At 43.0% G+C, this 22,935-nt stretch overlaps 1 protein-coding gene across 3 annotated transcripts; it reads right to left on the bottom strand.

Annotated features, from left to right (window-relative positions):
* Positions 1–22,089, bottom strand: KCTD17 (potassium channel tetramerization domain containing 17). Of its 3 annotated transcripts, XM_075833766.1 has the most exons (7): positions 21,524–22,087; positions 21,231–21,339; positions 19,232–19,317; positions 14,446–14,541; positions 6,729–6,854; positions 1,165–1,256; positions 1–79 (listed from the first exon to the last, which is right to left on the bottom strand). In XM_075833766.1, exons 1-6 carry the CDS (start codon positions 21,707–21,709, stop codon positions 1,170–1,172), a joined length of 690 nt encoding a protein of 229 aa, XP_075689881.1. In that variant the 5' UTR covers positions 21,710–22,087; the 3' UTR covers positions 1–79; positions 1,165–1,169. The 3 variants fall into 3 exon arrangements, with proteins under 3 accessions (XP_075689881.1, XP_075689882.1, XP_075689880.1); XM_075833767.1 differs by having other exon boundaries at positions 1–1,256; positions 14,446–14,532; positions 21,524–22,089; XM_075833765.1 differs by having other exon boundaries at positions 1–1,256.
* Positions 22,090–22,935: the final 846 nt, after the last annotated feature.

Genomic DNA, 22,935 nt, shown 5'->3' with positions numbered 1-22,935 from the left:
TTGTGTGAAAAAGTCTGCTTTATTAGAGGTATTCATTGACAAAAGCAGACTGTAGAGCAATGACCATTGAGGATAATGTCTGGAAGAAAGAGGGAGAGATGAAAAATGTGGGTAAGAAGATGTTAACACAAACAAAGAAGCTGACTGGGGTCAATATCAGGCCTAGATTATAGGTCAAGCCCCATGGACCTAGGCCCAAGGGGCACTATACCAAAGGCAGGATCCTGCTTATATGAAATATATATATGGGGCCCAGTCCATACTTGTGTTATAGGCATTCAATTTAACTTCTGCCTTACTTCACCAAAAACAAGAATTGATCCCAGATGGTGGAGCGAGTAAAGTTCTTCTGAAATCTGTCCTAGTATTTAGTGAAAAAGATGAAAAGGAGAATGGACCCTAGTAACACAAGAGTGAACTGGGGTTAATAGGGTTAAATACTCTTTTAGACCAAAGTGATACCCAAAGACTAGAGATGAGGATATCTGTGAAAGTTTCCATTGCTTGCGTTTCTGTAATGGGATAACTTCCCATTACAAAGTTGTAGTTAGAACATATACTGTTAGACAATGGAGGCTGAAATGGTGTAATGTGTGATACATATTTTAGCCTCCATTGTCTTAGGCTATGTTCACACTGAGTATTTTGCAGGCGGAATTTCTGCCTCAATCTTCCGTTTGGAAGTTTGAGGCAGATTTTCCTCTCCCTGCACGCCGATTTTCCCTGCGTTTTTTGTCCACGGCAATTGAGCGCCGCGGGCATAAAACGCCGCAAAATACACTTTCTCTGCCTCCCATTGAAGTCAGTGGGAGGTCAGAGGCGGAAACGCCCGAAGATAGGGCATGTCGCTTCTTTCTCCCGCGAGGCGGTTTTACCGTTCGCGGGAGAAAACCGCTCCCGTCCCCCATTGAAATCAACGGGAGGCATTTTCGGGCCGTTTTTGACTATTTTTTTTGGCACGGTTTCCGCGTCAAAAAACTTGTCAAAAAACTCAGTGTGAACTTAGCCTTATATGGGAAACGCTAAAACGCCAATTACAGAGTAGCACTCATCTCTATAGGAGAAAGAGGGATGAAAGATACAAGACTGGATAGAAGTTATGGGGGAGAGGGGAATGCATGTAACATATGGTCTGAGATGTATAGGTCTAGATGGGAAACTCACTAGACTTAATGTCTGCTTTCTCTGTCCCTCTCCTGGAAGAGGATATAGTCGGGGTTTAACACATTCTCTTCATCCTGTTGAATATCGAAACTCTGCGATGAGAAGAGATGCAATGCAGTTAGTAAACCATTATTAAAGGGGTCCTACATCCATGGACTATATGACACGTCAGACAGACAGCTAGTACCCTTTCTAATTTCAGGAATGGACATATCCTGGAAGGCTGACTGTACAAGCTCGACAACCATTCCATTAAAATCAATGGGACTTAGTAAAACATATTAATAAGAGGACTAATTGTCAGAAAAGTCTATCGGCCTGAAACATGTAAGCATGAATATTTTTGTGCTGTTGGGACCATGTCTGTAACTTTGTGGATGCTTCAATAAAGAATACTTCATTTTAAGCCACGGAGTGCTGGATCATCTTTCATAAGTGACAAATGTTAAATTGGTGGGGGTCTGACTGCTGGAACTCCCACAATTGCAAGAATTGGGGACCCTGTCCCCTGTTCTTCCTCCTATGGATGTAGAGGAGTTGTATGGACTTATGGCTGAGCATGGGGTGGCCCAATCCATACAAGTCTATTGAAGATATGGAAAATGGTGGCCATAATTAGGTGGTGTTACATGGGGGGGGGGGGGGTTCCCCAATTTTAACTATCACCAGTATCTCAGCATTTGGGCCCTCATCAATTTATAATTTATCAACTAATTTGTGCACAGCTGATAAATGTTAGTACTGGGAAGATCCCTTTAACCCCTTCCCTCTTTAGCCACTTTTGACCTTCCTGACCGAGCCTCATTTTTCAAATCTGACATGTGTCACTTTATGTGGTAATAACTCCGGAATGCTTTCACGTATCCAAGCGATTCTGAGATTGTTTTCTCTTGACACATTGGACTTTAAGTTACTGGCAAAATTTGCTCGATATGTTCAGTATTTAATTGTGAAAAACACCAAAATTTAGCGAAAAATTGCAAAAATTAACATTTTTCTCAATTTAAATGTATCTGCTTGTAAGACAGGCAGATATACCACACAAAATTGTTGCTAACTAACATCCCCCATATGTCTACTTTAGATTGGCATCGTTTTTTGAACATCCTTTTATTTTTCTAGGACGTTACGAGGCTTAGAACTTTAGCAGCAATTTCTCACATTTTCAAGAAAATTTCAAAAGGCTATTTTTACAGGGGCCAGTTCAGTTGTGAAGTGCCTTTGAGGGCCTTATATATTAGAAACCCCCAAAAAGTCACCCCATTTTAAAAACTTCACCCCTCAAAGTATTCAAAACAACATTTAGAAAATGTCTTAACCCTTTACACATGTCACAGGAATTAAAGCATAGAGGTGAAATTTACAAATTTCATATTTTTTTGCAGAAATAAATTTTTAGTACAATTTTTTTTATAACACAGAAGGTTTTACCAGAGAAATGCAACTCAATATTTGTTGCCCAGTTTCTGCAGTTTTAGGAAATATCCCACATGTGGCCGTAGCGTGCTACTGGACTGAAGCACCGGCCTCAGAAGCAAAGGAGCACCTAGTGGATTTTGGGGCCTTATTTTTGTTAGAATATATTTTAGGCACCAAGTCAGGTTTGAAGGGCTCTTGCGGTGCCAAAACAGTCAAAATCCCCCAAAAGTGACCCCATTTGGGAAACGACACACTTCAAGGAAATTATCTAGGGGTATAGTGAGCATTTTGACCGCACAGGTTTTTTACAGAAATTATTGGAAGTAGGCTGTGAAAATTTCTTCAAAGAAAATGTAGGTTTAGCGATTTTTTTTCTCATTTCCACAAGGACTAAAGGAGAAAAAGCACCGTAAAATTTGTAAAGCAATTTCTCCCGAGTAAAACAATACCCCACATGTGGTAATAAACGGTTGTTTGGAGACACGGCAGGGCTGAGAAGGGAAAGAGCGCCATTTGGCTTTTGGAGCTCAAGTTTAGCAGGAATGGTTTGCGGAGGCCATGTCACATTTACGAAGTCCCTGAGGGGACAAAACAGTGGAAACCCCCCACAAGTGACCCCATTTGGAGACTACACCCATTGAGGAAATTATCTAGGGGTATAGTGAGTGATTTGACCACACAGGTTTTTTGCAGAAATTATTGAAAGTAGGCCCTGAAAATAAAAATCAACATTTCTTCAAAGAAAATGTAGGTTTAGCTTATTTTTACTCATTTCCACAAGGACTGAAGGAGAAAAAGCACCACAAAATTTGTAAAGCAATTTCTCCCGAGTAAAACAATGCCCCACATGTGGTAATAAACGGCTGTTTGGAGACACGGCTTGGCTTAGAAGGGAAAGAGCGCTATTTGGCTTTTGGAGATCACATTGAGCAGGAATGGTTTGCGGCGGCCATATCACATTTGCAAAGCCCCTGAGGGGAAAAAACAATGAAAACGCCCAAAAAGTGACACCATTTAGGAAACTACACCTCTTGAGGAATTCATCTAGGGGCGTAGTGAGCATTTTGACCCCACAGATGTTTCATAGAATTTATTAGAATTGGGCAGTGAAAATAAAAACAATCCTTTTTCTTCAATAAGACGTAGCTTTAGCGCAAATTTTTTCATTTTCGCAACAAATAAAGGAAAAAAAAGAACCCAACATTTGTAAAGCAATTTCTACCGAGTACGGCAATACCCCATATGTGGTCATAAACTGCTGTTTGGGCACACGGCAGGGCTCAGATGGGAAGGACCGCCATTTGGAGTGCAGATGTTGCTGGATTGGTTTCTGGGCGCCTGTGGGCCCAAAACTGTGGAAACCCCCCAGAAGTGAACCAATTTTGGAAACTACACCCCTCAATGCATTTACCTAGGGGTGTAGTGAGCATGTTAACCCTGCAGGTGTTTTGTAGAAATTAGTGTGAACTCGATGTTGCAGAGTGAAAATGGGATTTTTTTCCATAGATATGCCAATATGTGGTGCCCAGCTTGTGCCACCATAACAAGACAGCTCTCTAATTATTATGCTGGGTTTCCTGGTTTTAGAAACACCCTACATGTGGCCCTAATCTCGTGCCTGGACAGTTGACCAGGCTCAGGAGTGAAAGCGTACCATGTAAAATTGAGGCCTAATTTGGCGATTTACAAAGTATTGGTTCACAACTGCAGAGGCTCAGATGTGAAATAATAAAAATAAACCCCTGGGAAGTGACCCCATTATGGAAACTGCACCCCTCAAGGCATTTATTAAGGGGTGTAGTGAGCATTTTCACCCCACAGGTCTTTTCCATAAATGAATGCGCTGTGGATGGTGCAAATTAAAAATTTATATTTTTCCCTAGATATGCCATTCAGTGGCAAATATGTTGTGCCCAGCTTATGCCACTGGAGACACACACCCCAAAAATTGCTAAAAGGGTTCTCCCGGGTATGACGGTGCCATATATGTGGAAGGAAACTGCTGTTTGGGCACACCGTAGGGTTCAGATGGGAGGAAATGCCATTTGGCTTTTGGAGAGCGGATTTTGCTTGGTAGTAGTTTTGTTTGGAGTCTTACTGGTGTTTCCGTTTATAATGTAGGGCATATGTAAGCCGGGCGGAGTATATAAGGGGCATAGTCAGGTGGTATAATAATGGGGTAAAAAAAAACAATAAAATAATCCATAGATGTGTGTTACGCTGTGAAGCAATCCTTTCTGCACAGGCCGGTGTCGCACTGATATATGGCGTCCTTTATTATCCCCCTTTTGGTCCACACTCCGCGCCTTTGTAGTTTGGGGAATTTTGCTAGGAAGTGTTGTCCTGGTATAATACGGGCACCGTCGCTTCCAGCGGATATGTTTGGGCCCTCCCTTTCCTGGTTCCCTAATTTTAGGTCCTTGATAAATCGCCTCTTCAAACAGAAGAAATGTTCCCCTCGGGCACAACTGCATATTTTTTTATTTCCTGACTTATTGGAGCCATAACTAATTTTATTTTTCATAGACGTAGCGGTATGAGGGCTGGTTTGTTGCGGGATGAGCTGTAGTTATTATTGGTACCATTTTGGGGTACATGTGACTTTTTGATCACCTTTTATCCTATTTTTTGGGATGCCAGGTAAACAAAAAAACGCAATTCTGGCACAGCTTTTTTCGTTTTTTTTATACAGCGTTCACCATGCGTTATAAATTACATGTTAACTTTATTCTGCGGGTCAGTACGATTCCGGCGATACCTAATTTATAGCACTTTTTTATGTTTTACAACTTTTTGCACAATAAAATTACTTTTGTAAAAAGAATGTATTTTTTCTGTCGCCAAGTTGTGAGAACCATAACTTTTTAATTTTTTTGTCGACGGAGCTGTATGAGGGCTTGTTTTTTGCGGGACGAGCTATAGTTTTTATAGGTACCATTTTTGGATACGTGCGACTTTTTGATCACTTTTTATTCTAATATTTGTAGGGCAAAGTGACCAAAAAACAGAAACTCTGGTAAAGTTTTTTACGTTTTTTTTTTATGCTGTTGACCGCGTGCAATAAATAATATAATATTTTGATACCTCCGGTCGTTACGGTCGTGGCGATACCAAATACATATGGTTTATTATTATTTTTCAATAATAAAGGACTTGATAAGAGTAAAAGGGGGATTGTGTTTTATTTGATTACTTGAAACTTTTACTGTTTTCAAACTTTTATTTTTTGCACTTTTTTTTACACTTTTTTTATACTTTTTTTACACTTTTCTTCAAGTCCCACTAGGGGACTTGAAGGTCCAACGGTCAGATATTTTTTTTTCTAATACATTGCACTACCTATGTAGTGCAATGTATTAGATCTGTCAGTCATTCACTGACAGCAAGCCGATTAGGCTTCGCCTCCCGGCAGGGCCTAAATCGGCTTCCGTAATGGCAGAGCAGGAGACCATTGTGTCTCCTGTTGCCATAACAGCAGTCGCCAGTCCCGATTGCCTGTCAGGGCTGGCGATCTGCTAGTAACCGCTACGATGCAGCAATCGCTTTCGATTGCTGCATCGAAGGGGTTAATGGCAGGGATCGGAGCTAGCTCCGGTTCCTGCCATTACAGGTGGATGTCAGCTGTACAGTACAGCTGACATCCACCGCTGATGACGCCGGATCAGCTCCTGACCCGGCGCCATCTTGCCGGCAGCTACGGAAGCCGATCAGGCTCCGCCGCCGGGCGGATCTTGACCGGCTTCGGTGCTAGGCAGACCGGGAGGCCAGTATTAGGCCTCCGGTTGCCATTGCAGCCACCGGAACCCCGGCAATTTCATTACTGGGGTTCCGATGAGCTGCAAACACCTTAAGTGCAGCGATCGCGTTTGAGCGCTGCACTTAAGGGGTTAATGGCGGGGATCGAAGCTAATTTCGGTCCCCGCCGTTACAGCCGGATGTCAGCTGTAAGATACAGCTGAGATCCGGTAATGATGGCACCGGCTCAGCTTCTGAGCCGGTCCCAAACATTCGGCGTACATGTACGGCAAGATGCGGGAAGTCAATGCTTTCCATGACGTACATGTACGGCAAATGTCGGGAAGGGGTTAAATGACAGAGGAAACATCTATATTTACATCTGTGACAATAACATATGTGTACTGTACCTGTGCTGTGCTGCAAGCCTCATTGACACATATTTTCAGCTTGTTTTGAAGCTCCCTGGATACTACACAAAGAAATTCCGGTTGTCCTTCACTACTATAATTGTATGGAGACCCCACATTCATCAGCTGTAAAGAAAGGAATGACATTATCACACAATCCATTTTACATCATACATTTCCATAAGTCACTTCCTCTCATCCCTTGGCTGAAATTGATGGACATGTCTTTTTCAACTGTACTAACTATGTAACTAAAACGTCTTCCCGCCCTGCAACGTAACTGTACGGCATCGGCAGCTGTGACGTGATGCCTAGCTCCATACATTTACGTGATTGACAGCCTCTACCCCAAGAAAACCGATTTATATATAAACTAAACACGTGTATCCCAAAACAAACAAAACAGGACCTCACACAGCAACATCAATGAAAAGATACAAAAAAGTCACTGCTCTCAGAATTATGTGAGATAAAATGAAAAATATATATATATATATTGTGGGAATTAGGTTCGATTTAAACCCGTACTGGACAGGAAGGGAATGATAGGCCCCACTACCAACCTGCCTATAATTCCATAAAAATCCAGGCCCGACCTTGGAAATTACCAAAGTCCTTAGCACACTACTCCTACATCCAGCTTCCCCCGTCGTTCTGACTTACCCCTCTACGACTGCGACCATGGACATGCGAGTTCCCTGCAGCATCATCCCCCTGTGAGGCGCCTCACTTCCTGGTATCGAGACTGTCTCCGGAGGGCACGTGCATGATCTTAAAGGGCCAGTGCGCGCATAATTGCAGGAAGTCTGCAATCAAGCCCAGAATGCTACTGGACTATAAAAAGGGCTCTGCCCTCTTGTTATTTGCCTGAGCGGTGTTCGTTACCCAAAGTTTGTTGTGCTAATGGTCTCCTAGTGTCTTCCAGTCCCCAAGTGTTCCCTGTTCCTGTATCCTGTATCCCGTGCTGTCCTGGTCAAGTGCCGCGCTGAAGCTGTGGTCGTGTTGTGCTGTATTCCATGCCTGGTCTGCTGCTCCACACCTGACGTCTACCTGCTGCCTGGTCCCAACTGAGCCTGCCTTGCTACTGTCCGAGTTGCCACCGGTACCTTTTCTGGACTATAGACTCTGTACTATACCTGTTTGGCCAGCTGCCATCCCGATACGCGGTACGGCCCAGTGGGTCCACACCCCGCATCGTGACAGTACGCTCAGGCCATGGACCCAGCTGGTCAATTCAAGGGCATGCCATCCTCCAAAGCCATGCAGGCGGACCTGCAGGATCTCCGAGCAAGACAGGATCAACTTCTTGTGGCAGTGGACTCCATGGCACAGTAGCTAGGGACGCTAGCTGCTTCCCTTCCTGCTCCAACGCAAGCTCCTCCATTCAACCCTCCTGCTACACCTCCTGTCAGTTCCGGTTCGGATCCTCGGTTCTTGCTGCCATTACCTTCTCGGTTCCATTGAGACGCAAGTACCTGCAGAGGGTTTCTAAACCAATGCCATATCCATTTTACCCTGCACGCCCAAGCATTTCCGTCGGACGGAACCAAGATCGCCTTCTTCGTGTCTCTACTTGTTGGCAGGGGCAAACTCAATCTGGGAACGTCAGGGACCCGAGACCCAAGACTTCCAGGGGTTCGTGCGGTTATTCCATACTGTTTTCGAGGAGCAAGGACGAGTCTAGTCAGCAGCCACTGCTATCTTTAACCTTCGCCAGGAGAACACCTCCGTGGGCGAATACACCATCAAGTTCCGGACCCTGGCAGGAAAACTGTCCTGGAACAATGAGGCCTTGGTAGCATCCTTCTGGCATGGTCTATCGCCCGAGATCAAGGACAAACTTGCTGCTCGAAATCTACCACCTGCCTTGGATGACCTGAGTCTGCTTGCTACTCCGGTGGACATAAGGCTCAAAGAAAGATCTCATGACAGGAGAGACGGCTTCCTAGACTGGTCCGATTTCCAGCAACCATCACTCCAGTGTTCTAATGGTACAATGTGTTTGCTAACTGTGTTAGAAGGCTAATGGATGATTAGAAAACACTTGAAAACCCTTGTGCAATTATGTTCGCACCGCTGTAAACAGTTTTGCTGTTTAGAGGAGCTATAAAACTGACCTGCCTTTGAGCTAGTTGAGAATCTGGAGCATTACATTTGTGGGTTCGATTAAACTCTCAAAATGGCTAGAAAAAGTGAGCTTTCATGTGAAACTCGACAGTCTATTCTTGTTCTTAGAAATTAAAGCTATTCCATGCGAGAAATTGCCAAGAAACTGAAGACTTCCTACAACGGTGTGTACTACGCCTTTCAGAGGACAGCACACACAGGCTCTAACCAGAGTATAAAGAGAAGTGGGAGGCCCCGCTGCACAACTGAGCAACAAGGCAAGTACATTAGAGTCTCCAGTTTGAGAAATAGACGCCTCACAGGTCCTTAACTGGCAGCTTCATTAAATAGTACCCGCAAAACGCCAGTGTCAACGTCTACATTGAAGAGGCGACTCCGGGATGCTGGCCTTCAGGGCAGAGTGGCAAAGAAAAAGACATATCTGAGACTGGCTAATAAAAGGAAAAGATTAATATGGGCAAAAGCACACAGACATTGGACAGAGGAAGATTGGAAAAAAGTGTTATGGACAGACGAATCGAAGTTTGAGGTGTTTGGATCACACAGAAGAACATTTGTGAGACGCAGAACAACTGAAAAGATGCTGGAAGAGTGCCTGACGCCATCTGTCAAGCATGGTGGAGGTAATGTGATGGTCTGGGGTTGCTTTGGTGCTGGTAAAGTGGGAGATTTCTACAAGGTAAAAGGGATTTTGAATAAGGAAGGCTATCACTCCATTTTGCAACGCCATGCCATACCCTGTGGACAGCGCTTGATTGGAACCAATTTCATCCTACAACAGGACAATGACCCAAAGCACACCTCCAAATTATGCAAGAACTATTTAGGGAAGAAGCAGGCAGCTGGTATTGTATCTGTAATGGAGTGGCCAGCGCAGTCACCAGATCTCAACCCCATAGAGCTGTTGTGGGAGCAGCTTGACCGTATGGTACGCAAGAAGTGCCCATCAAGCCAATCCATCTTGTGGGAGGGGCTTCTGGAAGCATGGTGTGAAATTTCTCCCTATTACCTCAGCAAATTAACAGCTAGAATGCCAAAGGTCTGCAATGCTGTAATTGCACCAAATGGAGCGTTCTTTGACGAAAGCAAAGTTTGAAGGAGAAAATTATTATTTCAAATAAAAATCATTATTTCTAACCTTGTCAATGTCTTGACTATATTTTCTAGTCATTTTGCAACTCATTTGATAAATAGAAGTGTGAGCTTTCATGGAAAACACAAAATTGTCTGGGTGACCCCAAACTTTTGAACGGTAGTGTGTATATATATATATATATATATAGCAGTAAAAAAAATGAGCAGCAACTCCAATGGTAAGGGTGAAAAAAGTGGGTACTTTTATTGCCCGTGCAATAAAAGTACCCACTTTTTTTCACCCTTACCATTGGAGTTGCTGCTCATTTTTTGACTTCTGTGTATCTGGGACTTAGTCTGTCCCTCAGAGCCTGCACCCACACGCTGCCGGTGCTGCTGGACTTGGTATATATATATATATATATATAAATGCTGCATCCTGAAGACCAAATCAGCAGCATTCTTAAAACTTTACCTTTAATTAACATTGGCTATGTTATTCACTCCCTTCCTGCGGCTCCCTCGTTCTCCAGGGCATTGAGAGTCACTCGCTCGGGCGTCACCCGGCCTGGCAGACTGAGGCAGTCTGCAGGCAATAGGAGCTCAGGAACATCAGGCCAATCAAAGCCTGGCTGATGTTCCTGAGCTCCCGCCCTCTCCTTATTTAGTTCAGCCTAGGGTAGTAGGACTTTGCCTGTAATTAGAGTTATCTTCCCTTGTTTCAGACTCCCCTGAGCGACTTGCATTTTGACTCCTTTGTGACCCCTGACCCCGGCTGGACTCCTGACTTTTCTTTGCCCTCTGACTTTTGTTTCTCCGCACTCTCCCAGTTTGACCCTGTCTGCCTGAATCCGCCTTTTGCGCCCGGACTTATCCGTGGCGCAATTTCCCTGCCTCTCCCTCCGTGTACTTCCCAGGTGACCCTTTGTTATTTTGTACGGTCGTCTTATCAGTTTGTCAGTTTCACTTGTACTAGTATAGGGAACACCACCCAGTTGTGCGCCGTCATTTAGGTCAGGTCGTACAAGTAGGTAGGGACAGAGGTTTGGGAAGAATAGGGACCTCACTGTTTACCGTGTATTTGTATGTGACAGAATTACAGGCCCTTTACCTGCTCTTCCCTGTTGTCTGGCTTTGTTTGCCATGGACCTCTTGGTAGTGTTAACAGAGCAAATGCAGGGTCTCACCCAATTGGTGCAGGATCTGGCCCAGAGAGTGTACCAGCAGGAGCATGCCCTGTGTTACCCGTGGCAGCCTACACCTTGCATCTCTTTGTGAGAGCTGCATGCTTTATTTTCAGTTACGGCCCCATTCTTCAGGCTCTGAGTCTCAATGTGTGGGGATCATCATATCCCGTCTGCTGGGGGATCCCCAGGATTGGGCATTTTCCTTATATCCCACTAGTCCCCAACGCTCCTCTGTCTACGCTTTCTTTTCCGCCCTGGGACATCTCTATGATTAACCCGACAGGACAGCGTGTGCAGAAACTCAGTTAGGGGTACTTCGTCAGGGTAAGAGGCCAGTAGAGGAGTACTGCTCTGAGTTTAGGAAGTGGTCAGTGGAATCTACCTGGGGTGACTCAGCCCTGAAGTACCACATCAGGGTAGGACTGACTGACGCCCTGAAAGACCTGCTAGTAGGTTACCCACCCTCGACTCCCTAGATCAGTTTATGAATCTCGCTGTCTGTCTCGACCGACGCATCCGGGACCGTCGGCAGGAACGGTCCAATCATCCTACTCCAGCCGCTCCTCCTAGGTCTCAAGCTGCATTCTTTGCTAATTATGGTTTTAATCCCCGGTTTTCTTTATTTTCCCCATGTGTATCAGATAACCCTGAAATGGAGCTTCTCACTGGGAACTTGAGGGTAATCTGGGACCAGGTCCAGAGTAATCTCAGGGCAATCTCAGGGCAGCCCAGGACCGTCTGCGGCTTCAAGCCAATAAAAGGCGTTCGGCCAATCCTGATTTCTTGGTGGGAGATCGGGTTTGGTTATGTTCCAAGAACCTCCGCCTGAGGGTACCCTCCAGAAAGTTCGCTCCCAGGTACATCGGTCCTTATGAGCTCAAGGAGAGGATCAACCCGGTCTCCCTTCGCTTAAAATCCCCCCCCCTTCCGCATCCATGAGGAGTTTCATTCCTCCCTTCTGAAGAGATTTGTTCCCCCCGTCCGTCCCATAGGGAAACCTCCTGTCCCAGTATTGACACCCAAGGGACAGGAGTTCGAGGTGGCCAGGTTGCTGGACAGTAGAAAGGTTCAGGGGTCTATCCAGTACCTGGTCTATTCGAAAAGATATTGTCCTGAGGAGAGGAATTGGGTCCCAGTCCGAGATATCCACGCTCGAATTCCGAATAAACCTGCTTCGTGGGTGGAGGGTCCAGTGGCCCCTCGTAAAAGGGGGATACCATTACGTACTCCCTTCCTGCGGCTCCCTCGGTCTCCAGGGAGCCGAGAGTCACTCGCTTGGGTAGGACTTTGCCTGTAATTAGAGTTATCTAGCCTGGTGCTTTCCCTTGTTTCAGACTCCCCTGAGCGACTTGCATTTTGACTCCTTTGTGACCCCTGACCCCGGCTGGACTCCTGACTTTTCTTTGCCCTCTGACTTTTGTTTCTCCACACTCTCCCGGTTTGACCCTGCCTGCCTGACTCCGCCTTTTGGGCCGGACTTGTCCGTGGCGCAATTGCCCTGCCTCTCCCTCCGTGTACTTCCCAGTTGACCCTTTGTTATTTCGTACGGTCTCTGTCTTATCCATTTGTCAGTTTCACTTGTACTAGTGTAGGGAACACCGCCTAATTGTGCGCCATCGTTTAGGTCTGGTCGTACAAGTAGGTAGGGACAAAGGTTTGGGAAGAACAGGGACCTCAATGTTTACCGTGTATTTGTATGTGACAGGCTATATAGTCAGCAAATAAATAACCCATCCATGTTGCCTTTAATATTTCATGGTTTATACTCTTTGGCTATCCAGAAACCGTCAACAAGTTGATGTTAACACTGAGATCTGTTATTCTCATTAAGCTAGGGCTACACGGCGACTTTGGCCACGACTCAGGTCGCATAGCCAAAGATTGCTTTGAGACAGCTGTGTCGCAGTAATGAAAGCGTATGTTGCCCGCATTGTGACCCGCAAGAAATCCTAACTTGACTGAATTTTTGTGACTGTAGTGTCGTGGTCATGGCAACTTGAGGGTCGCAACGTGGCCACATTCACTTTCCTTACTGCAACATAGCGATTTTTGGTAAAGCGACCTGTGTCACGGCCATAATTGCCGTCTCTTTTTAGTACTTTATGTTCACTATAGTGTTCTGATTCTTCTTGTTTGTAAATCAGCCTGTGACTGAATTGCTTTTACAATGTAACACTACAAAAATTGTAATGAAGATACATTCTAAAGATACTACATTTAATGATGTTACATTTAATGTATCTGGGGGTTTCTGAAAATAAAGCTTAATCATATAATAGACAGTAATATAAAATTTGTATTAACATCACATTCAGATACTCAGATGTGCTTTATGAAAAGGATGAGGGAGTATCATGTCAAATAAAATGAATATCTCCTTTACTCATTAACAGGCGTTCTGCAGCAGCCAAGGCGTGTATTATAAGAATCTGTGTGGATTATTAAAATTTTAATTAAAAAAATGCAGTAAAACAAAAAAAGAGGAATTACTCACCCAACAGATCCCCTGGCGTTCCAGTGTAATTGCTCCGGTTTTCCGCATCGCTGCATCGATGACATACATGTATACCCACGTGATCGCTGCAGCCAATCACTGGCCTCAGTGGGTATATGGCACAGGACTGCTCAGGCCAGAGACTGGTTACAGCGATCACGTGGATATACGGGCACGTCATCAATGCAGCCATGTGAACAAATAGTGGCAGGGAGGACCCGTACCAGGCTAATTTGGACCCAATATATTTTTCAAGGCAACTATGGTAACAGTGCAAATCATAAGATTCTCTTAGTCTGCTATAGTATGAGCTGTATACGAAATAAGCACATCCAAACAGAATTCCTAAATGCAAAACTTTACTTTGATAAATTTATCAGATAAAAAATTCTTTAATAGACATAGAAAATATTCACCCGTAGTACTAGATATTAGCAGTTTATTAACCCATGGTTAAAATGCCCCGAAACGGCACTCTAACATGTCAAGAAGCTTGCTTGTGGAGTCTCTGCGTGGATTCGTTTTCCCTTGGCATAATGAACTGCTAATATCCTATGAATCATGAATGTTGGCACTACGGGTGAATATTTACTATGTCTGTTAAAGCATTGTATATGCTGTACCTGATGAATTTATTAAAGTAAAAAAATTTGCATAAAAGGAATTTCGTTTGGATATGCATGTTTCGTATATATGGCTGAACCGTCCAATTCCTACGTATGTAAATACAGATATGAATTTATATCCACTCCATACATTAAAGGAGGGCATAACCAAATATAGTTTCCCTGTTGTTCATTTGCATGTATTTGGTTGAAATGACGGGTGTCTTTACCTGCTCAAATTTCCAGCTATCAGACATGGTGGAAACCATCTGAGCCAACTCCGCCTCTTGACATTGTAACACCCGGTAGACATGTTTCTGTTGGGACTGAAGTTATGAGATTATAAAAGTAGAAGAAAAAACATCATAGACTCTTTATTAAATGTCTGTTGGTTAGCTTAAAGGGTAACTCAACTTTTAAAAAACGTTTGAAATGTCATAGTGACATGTCAGAAGTTTTAATCGGTGGGGCTCCGAGCACTGAGACCCATATCGATCGCCAAAATGAAGCGGCAGAAGCGCTCTAGTGAGTGCTGTGTGGCTTCGTTTCTGATTGGCTCTCCTTGAAAAGCTGAGCGAGTGTTGTACGGACTCTTAGACTTTCTATTGAGCCAGTACACCGCTCAGAGGAAAGCCGATCAGAAACTAAGCGGCACAGCGCTCACCCGAGCTCTTCTGCCACTTTGTTTTCGCGATCCACGGGGGTCTCAGTGCTCCGACCCCACGGATCAAAACTTCTGCCATGTCACTATGTCATGTCAAAAGTTTTTTTTAAAGTTCAGATACCCATCATTTGTGGAACGTTAAACATACTTTAATATGAGCTACCATAATAGAAATTTTCACTGAAAGTTCTAGCCTTTTTGGTCATCTAGCACTCTTTTGTACCAATACAACAAGAAAAGCAGTTGTAGAGCCTTGGATTCTATCATTAATTTATAACTATAATAACAAAAAGGCAAGACGTCAGATTATTATATGAAAAACAAATTACTTTTCCACTGTGATATGTGTCGGTACTGTCTAATTATTTATATAAGTCAGTGACAGGAGAGCTAAGGCGGCTGGTTGGTGCTTCATTACTTGGCAGCAGGAATTGGTGACAGCCTCCATGGTAACAGACTTCAAACAGACCAGGTGTAGTCTAATCCTGCAATCCTATTTACATCTATCTGTCCTATATTTCTGCTTCATTATTCATTTTAGATGCAGTGGAACAATAGAAAGCTACTTAAAGGAAAACTCCGCTCTTGAATGTCCTTTTACAATATTCTACAATAGAGTCAAATAGGAAAACTTCAACGTAATTAAAGAGGCTCTGTCACCAGATTATAAGTGCCCTATCCCCTACATAATGTGATCGGAGCTGTAATGTAGATAACAACAGTGGTTTTTATTTTGTAAAACGATCATTTTTGAGCAAGTTATGATTTGTGTTATAAGTGTCATTAGTGTGAATAGACATCGCGTCCTGGCTGGAGGCAATGTCTATTCACTCTCAAGACACTTCAGTAAAGTTAATGTGGCTGATCTTGTGAGATCACGCTGTGCTTAATACAAATGGACATGAATGGAGAGGTGTATGACGCTGATTGGTCACTGATTGGTCAGCGTCGTATACTTCTCTTTACAACTCCCACTTGGTCAAAAGTTAAAACACACCCAGTTGGGCATTAAGAAACGAATTAGCATAAATCTAAAATTGCTCATAACTTGCTAAAAAAATTATTGTTTTTCAAAATAAAAACCACAGTTGTTATCTACATTACGGCGTCGATCAGATTTTGTAGAAAATAGGGCATTTATAATCTGGTGATAGAGCCTCTTTAATTTGAAGTTACATGCAGCATATACAGTACCGTATGTACATTTATTTATTTTCTTATATATTATGAATGTAGTGGTGGACTGGGGCATTTTTTTTTCATATCTAGTCTTATATGCATTATTTTGCCGTTTCCTGCACTCATGTTAGGGTATGTTCACACGAGGGCGTCCGTTACGGCTGAAATTACGGGGATGTTTCAGCCTGAAAACATCCCCGTAATTTCAGCCGTACCGGCATGTGCAGGCGCTAGAACGCCGCGTCAATTACGGGCGTAATTAGCGCTGCTATTCATTGGAGTCAATGAATAACGGCTCCAATTACGGCCAAAGAAGTGACAGGTCACTTCTTTGACGCGGGCGTCTATTTACGCGCCGTCATTTGACAGCGGCGCGTAAATATACGCCTCGTGTGAACAAACGTCTGCCCATTGCTTTCAATGGGCAGATGTTTGTCAGCGCTATTGAGGCGCTATTTTCAGACGTAATTCGGGGCAAAAACGCCCGAATTACGTCCGTAAATAGGCCGTGTGAACATACCCTTAAGCTCACACTGTTATTTTGCTTTTGCTGCATGTTAAAAGCAGAATGTTTTGGATTGTTCACTGAACTGTGTAATTTGTTCCCTATGATTTATTCAGATATAACCAGCTGCTCTGTGCCAGTCACAAGGATACACAGCTTAGGCTTCGTTCACATCTGTGTCAGGGCTCCGTTCATGTATTCCGTCTGAGCTTTCCGTTAGGGGAAGCCATGAACGGAACCCTGACTGAAACAAATGGAAACCATAGGTTTCTGTTTGCATTACCATTGATATGAATAGTGACGGATCCTGTGCAAATGGTTTCGGTTTGTCCCCGTTGTGCAAGGGTTTAGTCGTCTACGGTACTGCATCTGTCAAAACGGCGGAACCCTTGCTCAACGGTGACAAATGGAAACCATTTGCACCGGATCCGTCACCATTAAAATCAATGGTGATGCAAACGGAAACCTACGGTTTCCATTTGTTTCAGTCAGGGTTCCGTTCATGGGTTGCCCTGACGGAAGGCTCCGACGGAAACCATGAACGGAGCTCTGACGCAGATGTGAACGAAGCCTTACCTGCATTTAGCTATAAGATTACATAACAGTACCTTTGGTCTGGAAGCTCTCATTACCTATATTAGGCTAGATCAGGGTTTAGCAATCTTCGGCACTCCTACTGTTGTGAAACTACAATTCCCAGCATGCCCTGACAGCTTTTGGCTGGAATAATAAAGCCTTCAGCTGTCAGGGCATGCTGGGAGATGTCGTTTCACAACAGCTGGAGTGCCGAAGGTTGCTGACCCCTGGGCTAGATTCACACACAGCGTCTTGCTGCATTTTTCGTAGCGTTTTATTTCGTTTTTTTCAAGATAAAAAAAGCTGCAGCCAGATGTTACTTTGGAAACCATAGTAAATTATTGAAAAGTCTACATACAAGACGTTTCGGTTTGTGGAGTTTTTGGCGTTTGTCATGTGACATCACTCAAAAATCACACAAATATCCAAATTATATATGAAATACCACAAAGCTCTTAAAAATGCAAATACAAATAAAATACAATTAGACATATTTAATTAACCCCGTACACACCAATACAACTTGTTATCGTGGTTATTATGCAGCCTTCTTCTTGAGCACCATCTTTACGACAATCTAGTATAATGCCTGAACAAGCTATTGCGCAGCAAAAAGTTATACATGCTTGACCAGCTCAGTGATAAAAAAAAACAAATTTTTTAAAGCATCCTTACTTTGCAGCATTTTTCCACAACTGCCTAAAACTTTTGTACAGTACTACTTATATACTGTATACTAGTCCTTCTCAATGAATCATCAAAAAGTTAATTTATTTCAGTAATTCAATTCAAAAAGTGAAATTCAAATATTATATAGATTCATTACACACAGATCTATTTCCAGCATTTTTTTCTTTTAATGTTGATGATTATGGTAACAGTTAATGATAACCCAAAACTTAGTGTCTCAGAAAATTAGAATATTATATAAGCCCAATTTCAAAAATGATTTTTAATAACGAAATGTTGGCCCACTGAAAAGTATGTGCAGTATATGCCCTCAATACTTGGTCGGGGCTCCGACTCTGCGTGGCATGGAGGCAATTAGCCTGTGGTACTGCTGAGGTGTTATGGAAGCCCAGGTTGCTTTGATAGCGGCCTTCAGCTCGTCTGCATTGTTGGCTCTGGTGTCCCTCATCTTCCTCTTGACAATACCCCATAGATTCTCTATAGGGTTTAGGTCAGGCAAGTTTGCTGGCCAATAAAGCACAGTGATACTGTGGTTATTACACCAGGTATTGGTACTTTTGGCAATGTGGGCAGGTGCCAAGTCCTGCTGGAAAATGAAATCAGCATCTCCATAAAACTTGTCAGCAGAGGGAAGCATGGAGTGCTCTAAAATTGCCTGGCAGACGGCTACGTTGACTCTGGACTTGATATAACACTGTGGACGAACACTATTGCTCAGTGGTCCAAAGTCCTGTTTTCAGTTGAAAGTAAATTTAGCATTTCATTTGGAAATCAAGGTCCCAGAGTCTGGAGGAAGAGCGGAGAGGCGTCAATCCAAGTTGCCTGCGGTCCAGTGTGAAGTTTCCACAGTCAGAGATGGTTTGGGGAGCCATGTCATCTGCTGGTGTTGGTCCACTGTGTTCTATCAAGTCCAGAGTCAGCGCAGCGTCTACCGGGAAATTGTAGAGCACTTCGTGCTTCCCTCTGCTGACAAGCTTTATGGAGATGCTGATTTCATTTTCCAGCAGGACTTGGCACCTGCCCACACTGCCAAATGTACCAATATCTGGTCACAGTATCACTGTGCTTGATTGTCCAGCAAACTCGCCTGACCTAAACCCCATAGAGAATCTATGGGGTATTGATAAGAGACACCAGAGCCAACAATGCAGGCGAGCTGAAGGCCGCTATCAAAGCAACCGGAATTGTAGCTGAAAATAATACGGGGTCTAGAACGGACATACCCAGTTGTTTGGCCTAATTCATGGCCTAAATTTGTTTCTGTCCAGTCAACATGTAGGTTAAAGAATTTGGTGCTGATAATTTATTGCATGGATAAAAAAATCTTATTGGCAGCTCTCCAATAAAGAACTATCAAGGTATTGTACCTATGTATGACTCTGAATGTGTTACTCTGAATTACCTTATTGACTTCGGCCTCCTCCATTTTCTCGTGAATGATTTTGACCAACGAAGCAATGTTGTAGAACTCGGCCTCTTCTAATACTCCTACAAGGGTGAGGTTCAGTACCATAGACAGGGGATCAAAATGAAAAATTAAGACTGTTAATTAAAAATGAATGAAAATGTGTTGAGCAGAGGGAAGATAACTCTTAATTATCTTATTAATTGTACAAAGTACAAAAAAAAAAAAAGATGCCAGGTAAATGTATTGAACCATTGCCGATTAATTTTGGTACATTTCTGTCGTTTTAGGATTGGAGAATTGTTTCCTAAAAATAATGATAAAATGGTGGCGTTATCCTTAGAACTAATCTTAGAAGCAGTATATACTGGGGATGAGCGGCTTATACATGGACTGTAGGCAAGTCCGTGTTAGGGATAGATATCATCTAGAATTTTTTAACTGAGTGAGTGGCAATAGCCATCTCCTCTGACTGAAAACATGTATGCTCACATTGGCCGACCATGCATGTTTAAGCTGGCCATACACACACACAATATGATCCTTGATTCCCCTGGCAGCCCCCGTACATCCTGTGTGTATGGCAAGCATTAGATGTGAAATAAGATTTTAATGAGCTTATACAGCACCCATCACTACTTCAAGATTATATGTGTGATGTAACTAATACTGGGCCCCTAGGACACCTACAAGTGAGACTCAAGAGATAAAACATTATCTCCTTAACCAATAGCTAGTGTTTTTATCGTAACCTGACCATAGATAATGTCTGCTGTTAGTGGAAACATAATGTATATATGCTTTTATATATTGGGCAGCACTGTGGCTCAGTGGTTAGAACTATTGCCCTGCAGCGCTGGGGGCCTGGTTTCAAATCTAACCAAAAACAACATCTGTGTTTGTGTGGGTTTCCTCCCACACGCCAAAAACATACCAACAATCAATAGAAAATGTAGATTGTTGTCAGTAAAAAAAAAAAAAAGGAGGACAGCGCTGCGTAATACGTTGGCGCTATATAAGTAACTGAAATAATAATATAACCGAAAAGCACAGCATGGATCTAAAATGGTTCAGATAGAGTAAAGATGCAGCCGTCAGCAAGCATGTATTCAATTATGAACCAGATCCTGGGGTGTATATCCATAAAGCATCCTAAAGCATTGCATATGACCGAAAAGAGAAAAGATGCAACAAGACAAGAACATATGAGAAAATAGAAAAGTACTTTAATGAAAATTACACATAAATACACAATAATAAAAAGAATCCATCAACCAACAGGTTAAAAAAGACATGCACGCCATGCACTATACAAGGTAAGTAACGTCTAAGGGTATGTGCACACACACTAATTACGTCCGTAATTGACGGACGTATTTCGGCCGCAAGTACCGGACCGAACACACTGCAGGGAGCCGGGCTCCTAGCATCATACTTATGTACGATGCTAGGAGTCCCTGCCTCGCTGCAGGACAACTGTCCCGTACTGTAATCATGTTTTCATAAATATAAATATAAATGAATACAAAATGACTACAAATGTATGCCAGATGAAATGGTCAAAGGAGAAGTACTCAAAGGTATAAAGAGAATACCATAAATGGATAACATCAATATATGGACAAATGTGAACAACATATGATGATGGAGCACGTACCCATTAAACGTCCAGGTGAGTGCACGGCAATGTGTCTGCCCCAACGCGCGTTTCGGCGCAACTGCCTTCGTCTGAAATAATACTATGGTGGTGCGGTATAATTGGGCCGTTCAACTCCGCTTATTCTATTACAACATAGTATACTTTTTTTATCAACATATCATTTGAGCCAACGTCCAAATAGAAAAGATCCATGCCCAGCAGCAAACCATATTTTACTTCGGCACTACATCGATACCAATTCATGCTCAAGGTATAAAAAAAAAGTAACAAGCACTAAGAAAATTTGGTCATAAATTTATGTAAAAAGAAGTTGTTGCTGGTTAATGAGAGATTTACCTTCAATTGCTAGATTCTTGTCTATTACCAATTTACCATATCGCAAGTACCGTAAGATTGCACCAAAGTATGATGGATCCCGGTCAATAAGAAATGCCCCAGTCTCATCCTAAAAACATAAAAGAGAAAAAGTGAAGAAAAGATAAAAGCAAAAAGAGGGTGAATGCTAAATAATATACAAAGAAATATCACAGAGTACAATTGAGAAGGTGCGGAGAAACGGCAATGTAAATGTTAACAAGATGATGAGACGGGAATGAACTGATGGTGGAGATGCAGTCTGTGTGTCTCACCGTTTCAGACAACAACTGGGACTCCTGGCAGAGCCGGCAAAGAAAAGAGTTGGGCTCCTGGCACAGGGTTTGCTTTGTTGTGAGGAACACTGTGCCTCCCACATTTAGTCGCACCCACTTTCGTCCATCAGAAGCAGTTCTCTGTGTGGCAAGGTCATCGGGAACCCCAGGTGGTGGCCCCTCCATCTTCTTCCTTCATTTAAGTGTCATGCACCAGTCTTTGATAATTGTATATCTAAATTTTTTCAGATGCTAAAAATAGAAACAGGGTTATATTCAGGCAAATACGGTAATCCCAGTTCCTACAGAACTCTGTGCCCCGGTTTACTTCCAGCGCTGTTATCAGTGATGTTCATGATTCCCTCCTCGTTGCCTCGGTCTGACAATACATTCAGTGATTACTCTTTAATCATGAATTATTGTCCCTTTCATTCCTGCCGTGCCTCATGCTCCACTGTCGCTCTGATCACCGCACCCTCTCTCATGGGATAGGTTGCCACCACAGGTGTGCTTTGCTCAGATACCTATCTCATTGACTCTCTGAGCCCCATCTGTCATTGGATCACGTTTCTCGCTTCTATAACAAGCTGTCAGCAGCAACTCTACCCTGTGAGTCTTTCTCTGATTTTAATTTCTGAAAGTGAAACCCCTTCAATGCCAAATGAAATTTGCCTTATCTAGAGTTGCAAAATGACAATGACAATTTAATATTCAGATAAAATATAAAAAAAAATATTGAAAATTTCATATAGTGCATACCCCACCGAGGAGTGGGTCTTCTGGAATATAAATGTATAAGGGATGAGTCCAGGCCTATTCCACACCTGTCCAGCAGGAGAGTTCTGGTCCCTCACTCCCCGGCAGCAGCTCCATTTTTCTGGTAGCCATTCCTCATTCCTTATTTTTATGTCAACAGCGCTCATCTCCTGTACTTGTAGAGCCTGAAGAAAATAATAGTAATGATTATTAAAAAGAAATATCCTAAATAAAAAAACCCTCAAGACGGTATGCCCTAAATGCAACGTGAAGAGCACATTAGCGGCTGCCTATTTCTTCACTCTCCATTGACATCTATAAGAATACAGTACCAATAGACTAGAAAATTATGGATATTTATAATGCAGGACAGGAAGGCAAGATCTGGCCTCGAGTTTGTCCCCGTCTTACAGCTATGCTAAATTTTGGCTTCTTTCCGCCAAATGCACACGATGCGTATTACCTGCGTATTTGCCGCAACGTAATACAGTACCAGCAAAGTAAATGAGATTTCAAGAAATCCCATCTGCACAAAAATTGAGCTGCATATTTTAAAATCTGCAGGTCAATTTATTTTGCGTTTCCATTTGCAAATAGTATCTGACCAGTTTGAAAAAAAAAAAAAAACGCGCCAAAATCTGCAGCATAAAAATGCA

This window comes from Rhinoderma darwinii, chromosome 7, assembly GCF_050947455.1.
Source record: "Rhinoderma darwinii isolate aRhiDar2 chromosome 7, aRhiDar2.hap1, whole genome shotgun sequence".
In the NCBI taxonomy this organism is placed as follows: domain Eukaryota; kingdom Metazoa; phylum Chordata; class Amphibia; order Anura; family Rhinodermatidae; genus Rhinoderma; species Rhinoderma darwinii.
This window is presented reverse-complemented; position numbering and strand designations above follow the sequence as displayed.